The sequence below is a fragment of the Tyto alba genome, unplaced genomic scaffold, assembly GCF_018691265.1.
Source record: "Tyto alba isolate M040663 unplaced genomic scaffold, T.alba_DEE_v4.0 Super-Scaffold_7, whole genome shotgun sequence".
Classification (NCBI taxonomy): domain Eukaryota; kingdom Metazoa; phylum Chordata; class Aves; order Strigiformes; family Tytonidae; genus Tyto; species Tyto alba.
The window spans coordinates 21,320,510-21,338,624 of record NW_024881328.1 but is presented as its reverse complement, the minus strand read 5'-3'; the positions used below and the strand labels follow the sequence as shown (position 1 = coordinate 21,338,624).

Genomic DNA, 18,115 nt, shown 5'->3' with positions numbered 1-18,115 from the left:
TGTCTGAAGAACAGGACAGCTACTTTTAATACTCAAGACATCTTAAGGTTTTTAGTCTTAGAAACACATTTTAAAATTCTGATATTATTTGCCAAAGACCATGGAGAAAATCTTCACTAAAATAAAGCCCACCTACATCCCAACCTTATGGTTTCTCCAGAAAAGGATGATGGGTAAGACTAGTTCAAACCCAAGATAAAAGTCAGCTGGAAATAAGACCTTCTGAAAGGATTTTCAAGCCTGGGGGCTTAGGTACATTCCTCTCTGTCAAGAAAGCCATGATCATCATGATTATAAGTTTCTAAAATTGCATGCATATGTCGCAGGTGAGAAAATAGAAACTTCATGTTCTAGGTCTATAAATTAGTCTGTAAAGTTATTAAAATTATGTTGCATATTGTAATAGTATCTAGAGACATCAATTGTTACGAAAAGATCTAAAACTAGTGGCTAAGACTCGATCTAGTATACTATTCCAATTTTGCATCTAATTTTTATTCTGCATCACAAATCAAGGACAAAAATCCAGCCATCCTGTTAAATTTTCAGCAAATCTCACAGACAAGAGCCAATCAGCAAATACCATTTCATACATCATGTTAGCATCATTCTGAACTAGGGAGCCCAAATTTGCCTGCAAAAGATGGTTCCAGAGCTGCTGACAGTACATACTCCTGAATATACACCAGGATTTATACATACGTTCTTAGTGCAAGGTGTTTTTTCCTAAGCAATAAACGCAGAACAGATCCAGAAGTGCTATAGAATCTCAATCAACATTTCCCAGTAAGTTTCTAATGTGTTTTTGAAATATGTTCCACACACATCAATGTAGTGAAAGAGGATGAGTCACTTTCACTGACTAAGAATTTGCAAACTGCTGGAGCATTAAATTCCTTTGATCTTGATAAACTGGCTCATTCTTATTCTGTTCATTAGCCCTCTCTCTTTTCCCAGTTATGAGCCAGCCAATCTGTAGCCCTTTCTGCAAACTGACATATTTACCCAGTAAAATCTGTTATCACTGCTTTCTTGCTCTTACTGAAAAACACCTTGTTGCTTGTCAATCTCTTGTCTCAGGGAACCTCTTTCTCTCTTCTCCTTCATACATGACAGTCAACAAGCCATCTTCCTGCCCTGATCAGCTCTTTATCAGCTCCTCTCTGTATTTCCCCAATAACCACTAATTGTTCACCGGTGCATTCTAAGCCCTCTCTCTGTTCTCTTATAATCCAGCAAGACATGCTCTTGTTCCTCTCTCCTTTGACTCCTACCTGATGAAATTCCATCATTAGCTCCCAAGTACCATTTTGCTGATGACTTGCAAAAATTGCCGGAGAATATCAGAAAACAACCTGGTGTGTTACTTCGAGCAATGTCTTGATAAGTACATTTCTTTAAGGGTTAATATGGGAATGTAAGTATCTACATGATTTGAAAAATAAGAATGTCTTAAATTGTAAGCATAAATTCTCATTAGTTTTCCAGAAAGTTATTTAGCAATTGTAATAGGACTATTTTCTCATCTGTTCTATTTGAAAAATTAGTGTATGTGGAGTCTGCCACAAACAGGTATCCACATTTAGTCAGAAATTCAATTACAGTACTGATTAGCAAAAAGCATCTTGATGTTTTCACTCTACTCCTTTGATGGAAAAATACTGTACAGTCCAAAAAAAAAAATCTTTTAGCACTATTCTTTACCAATCAAAAATTATGGTTGTCATAGAAACTGTAAAAACTGAAGTCAGTCATGACATAACAACAGGATAATGGAAAATGTCTGCTGGCTCAGGTTTTCATGCTGGAAATGATTCAGTGAATTGAACTAGGGAGTCAAGCAGTTCCCCAAATCCAAAGAATCTTTTAACAACAGCTATGATTACTGGTTTTAGTAATCCAGTCAGAGTCTGAAAAGTAATAGTATTTATTACTCCTGCTCTACACATTGGCTACGTTATCAGCAGACAGACTCTTCCCCAAACATTCAGTAAACATCTCTGTTTAAGGGGACTGAATTTCTTTGATCACACGTCTGAGATACCCCAGAGGGACTTAGCATTGACGAGATCCCACTTTTGGCATTTTAAACTGAGGCAAATCACTTTAAAAATCTATATTGCCCTTAGTTTCTGTCTACATTGAATTAATAAAATAAATAAAAATCTGTATCACCATCAGTTTCTGAACATACAATGTTCAGAAAAAGAATTCTAATCTGCAGGCCTCTAGCCCAAATCAAGACGGTCCAGCTCCAGGCCAAACTTTATTTCAGGTTCTTTCGCTATGACATGAAACTCAGTAAAATAAAACTCTACCCTTGACTAACAAAGGCTACAAGAGCTGTTCACCCTCTGTCTCCCATATCCAAATCACAGACTAACTCCACACACCAGAGCTCTTCCTGCCTTTTACTGGAACCACTTGACACTTCATAATTACTGACAGGACTGGCTTACTGCAACCATTTGTCTTTTTCAGCATCCTGCTGAAAAGAAAATAATCGTAATACACCGGAATACTATTGGGCTGGGATCACTGCAGGTGAGCAGACCAAGTAGCTTAACCATGAATAATATAAAAAGCATCAATGTGGAAATATTCAGATCTTTAAAAATAACAAAAAAAAAAAATCTCTGAATCCTTGAATTGAGTTTTATGGAGAAATTTAAGGGACTTATTTTGGTTTTCAGCTAGTTTCCTCAAAACTTATTTTCACTCTGTAGCTTTAATTTATTCTTTCAAATAACTAGGTACACATATTTTGAATAGAGAGCAAACAGGTACTGGTGTTCCTTATGTTTTCCTTTAATTATCTTAAATATAACTCTGTTTTATCATGATTGTATCTAGCAGTTTCCAGACCTGTTAAACAACTTCACTGACACACCACTACCACCCCGCTCTGCTTAAGAATTATATTTATGGCAGGGGTGATCATAGTTTGTAACATGCTTCAGCAATCCACATAAGGTTAATTGACATAAATGAAGAGAAATGTTCCAGTTACACCTGAGATAAAGTTTGGGCTGCTGCAAATTCACCTGTCAACTTCCCTAACTGTAAGTTCAGAAAAGAGTTCTGATTTAAAACAAAGTGAAATCCAGATTCCAGTAAAATGACTAGCAAACAGTCCATGAGTGAAATAGTAAACCTTCTTCAAGGAACAAAGAAACAACCACAAATCACACCTCCTTAACAAGAATTGCATGAATTAACTTGTTTCCTGCATATACCGTGCAGGCTTCTTACTAGAAAATGAGTACCTGATTCACACAAATCCCTAAACCTTAGGGGAAGAGAGACAGATATATTTCTTCCATTACCACAATTGGGACCCTAGTCAACAGTATCTGTAAATCCCTGTACCTTCTCACTCTTCTCTTTAGTTCTCTGGTATTCTGACAAAAGCTTTATGTTTAAAATATCACTCAACATTTCTGTATGACATAACCCCATCTACTGCATTTGTACATATATCTGTAAACAAACACATATATATGCTCTTTCATATTACATATATATACACACTCATACAAAGTTATGATTTTTCAAGCTTTAAATATATTCACACGTGTACACATGCACACAGACCTGTATATTTATTTATTGAAAAAGGCACATTCATTTCTATGGATGCCATTGAGGAAATGAAGAGCAATATAATGCGACTGTAATCAATTAATTGATTTGGATATGCCCAACGCTCAACATTTATTTTTAAATAAAACATGCTACCACGGGAAAATAAAGATTAAGGTAAAAGGGTGAGTATTAATTATTAACAGTCTTAATCTACATTCAGCTTAGAAAATACTGTTGTATTATTACATTCCACTATCACAAAGAATTACTGTGTATTGACAGGGATTACTGGAGCTCATAGCATAATAGAGGATTTTTTAGATTGCTGTTGTGTATCTCAGCAGTTCCTTGGAGAAGCAATGAATGTGAAATTGATAAAGAAAAGTGAGAATAATTTATATTAATCTTAGATTTTTCTGAACAGCAGAGTGGCTTTGGGCACACAGTAGGATCCTAGACTTCCAGGAACATGTGTACAGAATAAACACATTACTGCATAAAGTGGGCTGAGGTGGAAATAATTTTACACTGATCTCAGATGAGGCTAGAGGAAACCTGTCTTACATATTCTGAAAGCCTGCTGTTACACATATAACATATGCTAGTGAGGACAGAATTGTCTGCAACAGCAAGGCACGTTTTCTTGTTTTGCCCTGTTGTGCTGGGTTTGTGCAAGTGGCATGTTTTTTGGTAGCGGATTAGGGAGCTACAGTGGTGCCTCCTATGAGAAGCTTCTTGCAGCTCCCCCAGCTCCAAGTCAGATCCACCTCTGGCCAAGGCCGAGCCAATTAGCAATGGTAGCTGCACCTCTGCAATAATGTATTTAAGAAGGAGAACCTGGGAGGAGGAGTTGGAATCATGAGGAAGACACGTACATGAACACCAAGGTCAGTAGAAGAAAGGTGGAGGAAAGAGGGGGGGGAAGGTTCACTGGGGCAGAGCCCCACCCCGTATCCTGTGAGAAGACAGCAGGGCCTCCCCCACAACTACCCATGAAGGTCCATAGTGGAGCAGAAGCTGACCTGAAGCCTGTGGATGAGCCCACACCAGAGCAGGTGTCTGTGGCCAAAGAAGGCCGGGACTCTGTGGGAAGAAGAAGCCCCCGCTGTTGTAGTTCGGTGATGGGAAGACTGCAACATACAGGGGTGACTTATGCCAGAGCAGCACAGAAAATGCTGCAATCTGTGGGAAGGACACACATCAGAGAAAGTTTGTGTAGGACTGTGTCCTGTGAGAGGGGGAACCACGCTGAAGCAGGAGGAGAATGCCAGAGGTTCCCACCCCAAGGTGGAAGAAGTGGCAGGACTGACTGCATCCCCCATTCTCTGACCCCTTCACTGCTGGGGGGGAGGAGTTAGAGAGATCAGGACCAAAGCTGAGCCCGGGAAGAAGGGATGGGTAGGGGAAGGTGTTCTCAAGATGTTGTAATGCTTCTCAATGTCTTAACTCTGTCTGTTAAGTGGTGGTGTTGTTAGTGTCTTTATTAAATTTATGTTATTTTTTCTTCCTCTAACAAGTCTGTCTTTTGTCCATGACCATAATCGGTGAGTCATCCCTCCCTGTCCTATCTTGATTTCTGAGACTTTTACTTAATTTTCTCCTTCCCAGCCCTCGGGGGAAAGGGGAGAGTGAACAGCTTGCATGGCGTTCAGTTGCCCTCTGAACTCAAACCACAACACCTGTATTCAAGCATTATGCAACCCAATCCTGCAACTTTCTCAAACAAATAATCTTTATTTGCAAATATTCTTGTTGATTTCTGTTTTATAGCTAGAGAATTTGGACTCTTAATAAATCTATCATTTGGTTTTTGGAGAAGCTGATGACTAACAGAAAGCAAGAAGACGGGAATCTGAAAAACACTACTATGAGAATCTGACTGAAAATCATGAGTTCTGATACAGAATATCCAATTCCAGACCCTCTGAAAAACCTTTAGTAAGTAGTATTCTGTTGCATTAATCACTGCAATAAATCCATTCTCCCCCCCAAAATATAAAAAAATACTTCCAAACAATAATGGATGCTAGTAAAATTAGGGAAATAAAGCTGTTATATATGAATTACTAAATATTCTTTGAGGTAACAAACATGGTCAAAAATTGCTCAGCTAATTTACATGAAATATTACATTTTCTTGGGCTATAGGTCTGATTCTTCACCACCCTATATAAACACCACTGTAAAAAGAAGTAGATGTGGCTTCTATTTTGATGCTGCTAAATTGTACAAGATTCAACTACGGAGAGCCAAGTTCCTTAAATTAAATCTTTGTTGCTTATTTCTGCTTTATGAAAACACTTGAACTGGTTTATTTATTTTGTGATTTATAAACTCTGCTGTTGTAGCAGTCAGGGATGTTTGGTGGTTAGGTTTTTTTCCCACAAAAATCTTACAAAGTACTTACCTAGACAGCTGCATTAGAAAAATACTGCCATTGCCTACAGAAACATGAGCAAATAGGTCGTGGCTTTGTCACAAATAAAACAATGAAAATGAAGAAAAAAGAAAAAAACAGAAAACAAAACTCCAAAAAAAAACACATAAAAAGGGAAAACAAATGAAAGCTAAGCAAAATAAATGTATCTGCACCATGCCCTGAAGCCTATTCAGTAGACAAAAGCAATGGCAGACTGCCAAATGGAATAAATTCCAGGCTGAAAATCCCATTGCTAAATTTGGAGAGTTCAAGTTCCAAGAGCCAACAGCAAGAGCCTCAAACACAGTCAAAGCAGGATAATGAGTTGGGGAGGAGGAGGAGGAGGGAGTGGGACATCTCACATCTACCTGTGTCTCAAATCATCCCAGTCTTTGTTCTTCCCACTAGCACTCTAAATTCAGCAAGAAGCCTACAGAAAACCTTGGCTTTTCAAAACCATTCAGTACTGGCTGCCATCTGGGCTTACAAAGGTGAGGCAGCAAAACTGGAAGTATCAAATCAGAACATGAGATGTACACACACATTTGGCAGTGAAAGTGGCAAGTAGGTCACAGAGCTAGCGAAGACTTAAGCTAGTAAATTGATGAAGCAAAACACAGTTCCCTTCAAACTTATCAGAAGAGGCCTACAAGCAGTCTAGTAGAAGTTTCACAGCACTGTACCAACTGCTTCTGCACAAATGCTTGCTGCTACACTCTCTGCTTACCAGTGAACTCTGTTCTGAAACAAGAAAAAGCAGTGCTCCTTCGGCTCTCAATCTCTGATGCACACAAGTCATAAAACCACAAAATAATTCAGGTTGGAAAGGACTTCAGCAGGTCTCTACTCCGACCTCCTGCTCAAAGCCAGGTCAGCTAAGGTAGCAGACCAGGCTACTCACAGCTTCAGCCAGTCAGGTCTTGAGAACCTGCAAGGACAGAGATTACACAGCCTTCCTGGGCAACCTGCTCCAGCGCCTGGCTGTCCGCATGGTAAAAAAGTTTCTCCTTACATTCAGTCAGAATATTTCTCGTTTCAATATACATCCATTGCGTCTCACCCTACCATCACACACCACTGGGAAAAGCCTGCCTACATTCTGGGTAAGCTCCTCATAGGTACTGCACGGTTTATTCAGGGTTCCCCTGCACCCTTCCCTTCTCCAGCCTGAACAAGGTCAGATCCCTCAGCCTCTCCTCACAGGGTGAATGTTCCAACCCCTTCATGACCTTCATGACTCTCTGCTGAACTTGTTCCACTTTATCAATGTCTTTCTTGCATTGGGGAGGCCAAACCTGGACACAATATTCTAGGTGCAGTCTAATGAGTGCTGAGCTGAGGGGGACAGTCACTTCCCTCACTCTGCTAGCTGAGCCTCTGCTCATGCGGCCCAGGAGGCCGTTGCCCTTCTTGCCTGCCAGGACACACTGCTGGCTCACCTTCAGCTTGCTCTCTGTCCAAGACCCTCAGGATCTTTTCTGCAGAGCTGCTCCCCAGCCAGTCAGCTCCCAGCTGGTATCATTGCAAGGGGCTCTTCCTTCACAGGTACACAGCTCTGCATCTGTCTTTGCTGAATTTTATGTGTCTCCTGTCAGCCCATTCCTCCAGCCTGCCTAGATCCCTCAGAATGGGGGCTTCTCCCTTAAGGGCATCAACTGTTCTCAATGTGGTTCTCTGCAAGCTTGATGCAAGTCACTCTGTCACCTCCTTCATGTGATGGATAAAGCAGGACAGATTTCAGGATAGTCCCCTCGGGGTAGAGTACAACCTCTTCACCACCACCCTCAGCTGAACATCCAAACCCTCAGTGTGCTTTTGAAAAGTCCAGTCAAAGAGAAGGCAGTATAGAAGTGTCTATTACCCAGAGGAGCTTTTTTCCTTTTCAGATAAGAAACTACACTAACTGCATTGCCAGCTGTAATTCACAAATAGCTCTAACCTAGTTTTATTAGACAGACAATAAATTAAAAGAAAAAAATGGAGACATCCTTCTAGCTGCTACAGATGAATTGTCAGATAAAGTCCAGATCACTTACTGCTAGTCATTTACACACACGGTTTACTGCATATATGAGGCTTTATTCCACAAATTATGCAAGTTTAGTAACTGGTAACCTCAACTTGAGAAGTCAAAAGAAAAATATGCTGTAAATTAACTACTCATGTTCAGCTGTTTGAGTGGCAACAAAAAAAGGATTTCTATTCTTCAAGTGTCTCATGAAGACATCAATATGAATCTAACATCTTCTCAGAAAGAATTACACATTTCTTCCACTGTTTACTCCTGTAATGAGTGGAAGAAAAGGACTGAGGGCTGTGTGGTTGCATTGGCTCAGGTGGCAGGATGATCAAAGGTATCAACTATTCTGTCACAGATCATGCACGCTACTCTAACTCTGAACAGACAGGGTCAAACAGAAGAATTGGCCTTCAAGCTTTGTTACTGCCAATTTTCCTTCTTCTCCAAATCATTCAAAATGGAAGATTTTCTCCTATATACTTAAAACGTTTCACATTATCTAGATGTAAATGATATAGTATAAAAGTGGAGTTTCCTCTGAAACATGCTCTAACATACAAATTTTTTACATAAACAACTAGCAGAGGAAATAGTTCTTTTTCAAAGAGGTATTCCCTCACAGTGTCAACATTTAAAAGTAATAAAACAGAAAAATGCTTCAAAATAAAAGCCTACACTGTATTTCTTCCAAGTAAGATGAGTAAGGAGTATCATGCCTTACACACAATTTTAGTACTTACGAGTAAAATGATTAGAAGTGGATGGATGGACATTACTTGCACTGTCAGCACTTTCACTGCTAGAAATGTCATCATCTGATTCCCACACACAGGAACAAGGTGAGGAGCCATCAACTTCTTCAAACTTCCTCTTTAAAATTCCACTCATCACTGCAATGCTGTCACATGCACCTGTAACAGGAACAGAGGCAATGAGGGACTGAAACACCTGCCTGCTGTCCAGGTCTTCAAATTCATTTATCATGGAGGAGTTCATATATCTACCAGATAATACTACCTGTAGCTAAATGGCTCCTTACCAGGAGTTTTAATCTACTTTTCCAGGCAGGAGTCGAAAATACTTATCATCAGTATATTCATCATCCCACTGACAGGCAGTCTTCTTAAGACAGAAAGTAAATGCTACCTGTATTATACCAGCACAGACAAAATTCTATAACCAATCTCATTCATAAAAAAATCTAAATATTTCGGTTATGCTTGGCCCAAACTTGCCCCAAAAAAGCATATATAATGGAATATATTTCAGCAGAAACGCACCTTTATACAACACTTAAAAACTTACGTGGCATCAAGAAACATTACATGACAAAAATCAGTGCTCACTAATAAGTATAGTTCAGACAGAAAACGTTGTCTGATTTATATAATACTCGTTACTATCAAATGCCTGTATTCTCAGTTAGATTTGAGAGCATGACATACTTAGCATTTTTTCATGCCAGGCCCGGCAAACACAGTTCTGGCTCATTTTGTCATTTTAATTTATATAGAAGTTCCTTGCAGAGCTTCTGTGAAATTCAGGTATAAGTAGACTATTTCCATTCATACAAGTAAAGTATTAGGGGACTGAATCCATCCTTATGAACTCGGCTTACTAATAAAACTGCCCAAGAAAGCCAGAGTCATGTTGAACATTCCTTATTGTTTTTCTTTCATATATAACAGCTCATCTTATCGTCTCCATTTATTGAATATGAAGCAGAAAAAGATCAAAATATTTTTAAAGCAATTCCTAGATTATTTTAATGCATCTTATAGGCTGAAACAATTTTTCCTCTATCTTTAATTAAAAAAAGATCTTAAAGTTTACTGTCACCATCGTTACTGATTACATCCTACTGAAGACTGGAAATTAATTCTAAGATCTTAATTTAAAAGTTACAGATAATATCTACTTTCCAACTACGCTAATCAGTGAAACATTGCTTTAAATAGCTGGGGAAAAAAGGCTGCTGTTTGGTGCTTTCAAGCATATAGTATGAAAAATTCTCGTTCTTCTGAATGCCACTTGCCTTCAAGCTTGTTAAGCTGCCAATTCATTTTATAACAAAGTTGATTTCCTCCAGTAAGTTTCATTCTACCTTTATGGATGTGCCTAATTTAAAGAAAATATTTCTGTATAGATGTGGAATCAAGACATAATGCTATGAACAGATGCTGCATAAGTAGATCTTCAGCACCAAACTTGTTTGTATGCAGAGCACACTAAAAATTAAATAACGAATATATTAGGTTTTAATACTGTCAGTCACACAGACAGCTTTAAACGCATATGCCTGTCATGATGTTCTCAGCTTGGTTTACTATTTATCAAAAAAAAATGTTTTCCTGAAAGGGATTTCTTCAGCCTAAAGATGTGACTTAAACAGAATGCGCTTAAATCTCAACTTTTGCCCTTTTGTCCAAAAATGAATTACTATAAACTGCGAAGAAAGCATTGTATTTTTATTCTGAGGAGAAGGAAAGGAGCATTTAGCATCACTTTGTAATAACCTTTGCAAAAAATATCAGAACACATGATGAAATTGTTATGCATCAACCTTTAATAAAATCACATTTATGGAAAAAAAAAAAAAAAAAAGAGAGAGAAATAGAGACTAGAACACCACATACACACACACTGAAACCCCACAATAATAGAGAGGGTGCAGAACCCCCCCCAAAAGCAGGTTCAGAAGCAGCTCCTCTGAATTGTGCCCTACATCCTCACTGTATCTCTTGCCAACCACCTTTTCCATTGCCTCCTGCGGTGCTTACAGCACTGAAATTGTGAAATCACCATTATTTCCATGGCAACAGCCTGCAATATCAAAACCACAGGATTATAGCTTGACTGCAGAAGAGGGTAAAGAAGCAGCTGGAGTGTGAGAAAGAAAATGCTTACAGTCAAACATCTCAGTGAACAGAGTGAGAAATGGGCTGACAAAGAGTTTATCATACAAGGGAAGCCTAAGTCAAATCCATGTCTCCACAGCTACAGGAGTCATGAAGTTCCAGGTCCAAAGAATCTCAGTCACAACTGCACTGCAAGGCAAACCCAATAGCTGAAATCATCACTAGCGGGCAGACTGTCAGAGTGCAAGAACTAATTTCATAGCCCAAGATGATTTCCAGACAAAAGCCCTTTTGTCAGACGTTGCCTTCTGCAAGCATAACACACAGTGATGGGATGACTAACATGCATCTTGCACCTCAGTAAAGTTGTTGCAGATAGTGAGAGTCTCAATAGCCAGAACTGTTTACAGTTAGCAGCAAAAACAAATATTTTTCACATCACAGGGTTTAAAATTTGCTTGTAACCTACATTTGTACCAAGTATCATGAACCAGTAGCAGCAAAGACATTCATTAAGAAGACTTACGTAATGAACCATAACAAACGATTCCCAGGATCCTTGGAAGTGTCACACAGATTAGCTCTAAACCCAGCTAGCCGACCAAGATCTACCAGAAGATATGGGAACAATGTAGGTTGTTTGACTAAGTAGTTGTGATAAAATGTAGGTGTTCCCACTTGTGTGAGACCTGTTGATTCTAGTTTCTTTGCTATCAAGTCTCCTCAGGAAAATGCCACACAGGGGAAGGAGACACTTCCCTTACTCAAGAGCTTGGCTATCACAGAGATATATTAAAGAGTATCTAAAACTGTTTATACACACTATATACCAGCAGGAGATCCCTTTAGAATAACATCTGTGTAAACAGCTGCTGCTCCATAAGCCAATATTCTTCAGAAATAAGCACATCCGCGCAGTAGTACATGAGGCATGTTCTATCTTATACATTTAACCCACACCTTGTTTACACAGGCATCCCGAGTATCTGAGCGAGATCCACATCACCAAAAGCTAGGAGATAACAAACATGGTGACACAAAACCCAATACTGTTTCTGAAAGCATTATTTTGCACTCTCTGATGATGTGTTATATCCCAGTGGAAGACAAAGACCAAAAGGAATAAGGAGCAGACAAACTTTAACAGCAATGAGGCCATTAAGTTTGTTGTAACTTTAAAAGTTCCCTAAATCCAGAATCAAGGAACCAGGACAGGGAACTCAAACTAAATTGTTTTTCTTTTTTCTGCACCATAGCTATGACTGAATCAGTAATTTCAGATTTTGGGGAATCAAACTGAAGCAAGTGCAGTCACAAAGAAATCCAAATCCAACCTCATCTGAGCTGAAGACCCTACAGACTTAGCAGACAAGGCATCAAAGACTTACAGAAGTAAAATTTTCAATACATGAATGGAAAGTAGAATTATAAATAAACCCTGTATCTGATAACAGGAATCATAAGGGTAATGTAACTACACAGTGGTACAATTTTGCTACCACTAAAGTCACTTATGGCATTCAAGACAGTGCATCATATAGGATGGGAATCATCTCAAACACACAGAAGTACTACAGCAATATGTATATTCTGAAGAAAAATTAGCAAATGTGCATATTTCTACATAGAATCCAGTACACCAAAGTCCATGATGCACTATAAGAACCAAACAACATCACATGACTGAGAAAACAAATGCAGAATGGTTAAGTCAATATTCTCGGACTTCCAGTAAAACACCACTGAGGTCCAGCCTTCAGCAGGAAACACTGAACAACCACCAGCTACAGTTAGAAATCTGCTACATCAAACTTGTCAGTTTGGGTGAAAATGGAGAAAGTTGTCTTGAAAAGTTCAGTGAGAAACAGACCTTTCCGGGTAATTATTAAATGGCTGCCTAGTAGCTAAGATTGATTTGGAGCAGCATCCTGCTGATTCATACAACTGAGTAACAAGCAGGCACTGGAAGCTTTCCTGGTTGTTTATATATTCTTCACAACAAAAAATCCTCTCACAGCTATGTGATAAATCATCTTCTGCCATGCTCCTCACCATGCTAACGTGGCAGTAATCCACAGCAGAGCAAAACAAAGTCAAAACAGTGGGAACAGTATTAAAGCAAGGAAAACCAGCTACACACATTGTTGTGAGCTCTAAGTCAAACACCAATTGCCTGACACAGTTAAGGATTCTTCAAGGAAATAGCAACTTGACACAGCAGAAGCAGATGATGGATGTGGGCTGTAAGAAGGATATATCTTCCTTAAACACCACCTCATGCATTTTTTTTCCTCCTTTCTTTCCTAGTTTTCCTCCGCCCTGTAGAAACTACTACAAAGAGATCATTTAACCAGTTGTCTAGCTGCAGGTACGCTGACTGGCGAAGCAAGTCCTCAAAGCTCCATGGCAACAGGCTTTGCCTTGTTACGATGCCAGAATAATTGGCAGGCACTATACATTTAAAAAGTTCAGAGGCAACATGTTATTACTAGAAGACAAAAATCCCCTGTAAATATGGGGGGATATATTTAAAACAGTCACAATACTACCTGAAACCTACAAAGTAAAATAATGTAAAACCTGGTTGGATTGATTTTCTCTTCTACCTGAAAAGGCTGAAAATTTTAGAAAACTATGGTAATCATCTCACTGCAGCAGTCCTTCAGCAAGTAGGTATCTACAAATCCCAGTGAAAAGCCCAGAAATAGCAGTGTTAAAATTACTGTGTGAGTGGAGGGTAGGGGTGACAACTGTGCTCCCAGGAGAAGCATCTTCTTATGACATTATTCCCATAACATACACTGCCAAACTTACTCTACAAAACCCAACTTAGGTTGCCATATCCTCAGTGTTTCACTGACACCCATAGACAGAAAAAAATAAAACAAACAAAAAAAAAATGCACAAAACCAAAACATCAGGACCACATTGGATAGGCACTACAGGAAAAGGTAAGACCATGTCTCCTAACTTGCACTTAAGCTTTTGTTTTGAAACATGCTAAAAGATATTAATAAAAACAGACATCAAGCTGCAATATGAAAATAAGGAATTGACAAAATCTTTGTGCAGTGAAAAAGACAAATCCAAAGACATTTTCATTCTAGTCAAAATCTCCATATAAATGACTGGTTTGGAAAATTCAGCACTGTAGTATACAGCTCAGACAATATTACATGGGAAATTGAACAAGTATAGAACATACCTGTGAAGACATAAACATCAAGTATGTACAATATGCAGTAAGCATAACAAACCAGATATGAAATAATAAAATTGGACCCTGCCTCAGATTATAGATCCTCATGATTTAGAGAGAAGCCTCACTAAATGAATCAGTTATTGACTAAAGCTCAGGGAAACAAAAAAAAAGATAAAAAGTCCAAGAACACACTGGCATTTAGGGGAGAAAAAAAATCCAATTAATTGCTCCTGTCATTCATTTATGAAACCTTATTTTGTACTAATTCCTTCTTCAGAGCTGATCACATACCATGACAAACATCTACCCGGATAAAAATTCTTATGTGAAAAAAACAAAAACAAAACCAAACAAAAATAAAAGGCAGGCCTCAAACTAAGATTTGACCTATGAGTCACACTGCATTTTGCCTTGTCTCAGATGTATAAACTGAAAGTACAGAAAAATTTAGACAAAGTCGGTAGTAGCAACACAGATTTGCTTCCTAACAAAACAGACTTCTAGGCAAATGACTTCAAACTGAACAGGAGGATGCAGAAAACAGATGTTACACATAAAACGTTACTGCAAAGTACTCATCACAAACAACTCCCACCCACTGGCCAGTCAGCATGTATTGTAACATGCTAGGGAGACTTGGCAAATAATTTCACAGTGAAATCATGAATATTGATATTCACAAGCAGCGATGTTTGGGTTATTTGTGATGATTAATATTCTTTTTGAATTTAGGTCTTTTCCTTAGCTTGCAAACAAAGGTTGATTTTTTATTTTTTTTTTAAAGACATTTTTCTTACCTGCTGAATAAGCGTCAGCAGCAGAGATGGCCATGAACTAATCAAGGTGTTTGCTTGGTTCCACATACTTCACTTAATTATTTTGCTGTTTGTGTAACTGACAGTTTTAAGGGGGGGGGCAAAGAGTCAAAACCAAACGCATCTACAGTGACAACATCAGTCACACAAAGAATATTATTTGCTTGCCAAAATGACTATTCATGTAAAGGACTGCATTAATGCAGACAAAAATCCATTTGCATGAATGCTTGCAAACAGTGAACAACAGAGGTACATGAACATGAATCAAACAGCTGTTCAGAATTCAAATTAATGTTTGCAATACATGTTTTGCTGTATTTGGCAGCTCTAATCACAAGCAGCAGTTGCCAGAGGTAAGCTCTGATAGTTTCGCTACTACAATCTGTGAAAATTAAAAGCACATAGCAAGCTAACTCCACTTAAGAGACTGTTCTGTATAGGCACAGAGAATACAATTAGTATAATCTTACTCATAAATTTGTGCTTACAGCAGTGGTCAAGTTACACAGACATAAACTAGGAAGTGTCTTTCTCTGCTTGTTTGCTTCAGTCTAGCTAAATCCATAGCATTAAGTAAATCCTGCAGGATAAGGCTACGCAATTCAACCTGAGGAACCCGTTCTGGCATTGCAAGCCAAATCCTGCCAAATCTGCTCGTTGCAGGGTTTCCATGCCATCACTTTATAGCACTCCTGATTTCACACTTGAGTACTAATCCACTAATCTTCTAGACTGCCTACACATTGTTGCACACTCTAATACATGCCAACTAGCTCCACTGGCAATGAATTTAGAATGCAGAAAGGATGTTGCCATATGCTTACCGCCTGTCTCTACATGCGGTACAGATGTAATGGTGGTAAATTTGGCTCCCTTAGTCCTTCAGAAGGATCTTGTAAGGTCCTACACTCACCAAGCATGTAAATATCCCCCTCTCCATCATCTGAATATAAAACTCCTGTATACAGCAGCATTGAAACAGCCTTCTCAGGCCTGAGTAATTCTTAGCTACATCAACTGATGTCAACAGTTAAATAAAACACTTGCATAATTCAGACAACAGAAGAAACCTATAGGCTAGTTCTCCTTAGTCTTCTCTCATTGTGCTCCCCAGATTGCAAAATGAAATAGAGGCAGTGGTAATTCCACCAGGTATTCAGGAGCTTAGCATTCAGGTCTCCAGTGACAAAGGCACAACCAAGTAGAAGGGGATTGAGAGACATTTAGCAAGATGGCTTTCCTGTCAAGATGAGATTTGCCCAGAAAATCTGTTTTCTTGGAGCTTGTGTTTCACTTATAACAATTTTCTAAGATTGCTGCAGCAAGAACTGTTTCTACAAGAGTGAAAGATACATAAGTGACACCGAGTCCTAGAGGCAAACAGGAGATTCAAGAGAAAGTCATGCTGAAGCTGGGTCACAGACTTCAGTTCATAATGCCTAACTTCCATCTATGTCATCCAGGACACTATTAGCAGGGCCTGCTATGAAGTCCTTTCCAAAGTCTTCAGGTAATGCTGCTGAAGACTTGGCATTGGTCACATGTTTTAAGCTTTGATGATGAAATTTCATCAATTAAAATCTCTTCACCCAAAATCTGTGGAAAGTTTTCTCTTGCTTGTTTGAATTAAAAAAAAAAAAAAAACACAGTGCAATGTATTTGATCTCCACTACAGAAGTATCTCTATCCCAGAAGAAATTTTTAAGTTCATATGTGGGCTTCCAGAAAAGCCTTACTACTTTTTAGACTGTATGGCAGGACTATTTGCAGCAGACCTCTGACCAGGAGATGTCACAACTCTTCATAAAATTGAAATGTGAAAACAGAAAAACACTGCCACCAGACCTGCTGACTTCTATAGATACACAGGCTTTCAGAGAAGAGTGGGCATGCAGGTGATGAGAGGAATTAGTCCATCTTCTATAAAGAATCATAGAATGGTTTGGGTTGGAAGGGACCTTAAAAGATCGTCTAGTTCCAATCCTCCTTCCACAGGCAGGGACCCCTTCCACCAGACCAGGCTGCTCAAAGCCCCGTCCAACCTGGCCTTGAGCCCTGCCACGGAGGGGGCAGCCACAGCCGCTCTGGGCAACCTGTGCCAGTGTCTCACCACCCCCACAAGAAATAACTTCTTCCTTATAGCTAATCTAAATCTGCCCTCCCTCAGTTTAAAAGTGTTACCCCTTGTCCTATCACTACACTCCCTGATAAAGAGTCTCTCCCCATCTTTCCTGAAGGACCCTTTTAAGTTCCAAAAGGCTGCAACAAGGTTTCCCTGGAGCCTTCTCTTCTCCAGGTTGAACACCCCCAACTCTCTCAGCCTGTCCTCATAAGGGAGGTGCTCCGGCCCCCTGATCATCTTCATGGCCTCCTCTGGACCCGCTCAAGCAGGTCCATGTCCTTCTTATGGTGGGGACCCAAGAGCTGGGCACAGTTTTCCATGTGGGGTCTCATGAGAGCAGAGGAGAAGAATCACTTCCCTCAACCTGCTGGCCACACTTCTCTTGATGCAGCCCAGGATGGGATTGACTTTCTGGGCTGTGAGCTCACATTCCTGGCTCACAGTCAGTTTTCCATCCAATACTGCCCCCAAGTCCTTCTCTGCAGGGCTGCTCTCAGCCCAGTCATCACCCAGCCTAGATTTGTGCTTGCAATTGTGACCTGGGTTGAGTGAATGGTGGAGTTTTTTTGGTGGCAGGGGAGGGGGCTATTGGGGCGGCCCCCTGTGAGAAGCTTCTCGAAGCTCCCCCAGCTCCAAGTCAGCTCCACTTCTGTTTGGGAAATTGAGCCAATCAGCTGCGCCTCTGCGATAACGTATTTAAGAAGGGACGTGGTGACGTGCAGTCGGACTTGTGAGGAGGAGCTGCTGCAGCTGCATGAACACCAAGGTCAGTGGAGAAACGGAGGAAGAAAGGAGGGGGGAGGTGTGCCGGAGCAGAGACCCCCCTGTATCCTGTGGGGAGACGGCAGGGCGGCCCCCCCTGCCACCCATGAAGATCTATGGTGGACCAGACATTAATTTATGGCCTGTGGCTTCTGCTTGTATGATCAAGGTTCTGTGCCTGAAGAAGGCCGGGGTCTCATGGGAAAAGGCAGCCCCGCTGCTGTAATTCAGCACTGGGAGGATTGCAGCATGCGGGGGAGTCCCACGCCGGAGCAGCTCGGGAAGGGCTGCAGCCGTGGGAGGGAATCCAGTTGGAGAGAGTTAGTGAC

The 18,115-nt window shown here is 40.0% G+C and overlaps 1 protein-coding gene across 4 annotated transcripts in view; it reads right to left on the bottom strand.

The window, feature by feature from the left end:
• Nucleotides 1-18,115, bottom strand: part of CSRNP3 (cysteine and serine rich nuclear protein 3) — a 112,145-nt gene that overhangs the window by 70,991 nt on the left and 23,039 nt on the right. For all 4 annotated transcript variants that reach the window (XR_006164530.1, XR_004409265.2, XM_042783940.1 and 1 more), the window contains exon 2: nt 8,765-8,935. Coding sequence is in view for 2 of the 4 variants with exons in the window: in XM_042783940.1 (XP_042639874.1) it covers nt 8,765-8,912 (148 nt within the window). In the remaining 2 variants the exon portion in view is untranslated. The remainder of the gene's footprint in view (nt 1-8,764; nt 8,936-18,115) is intronic.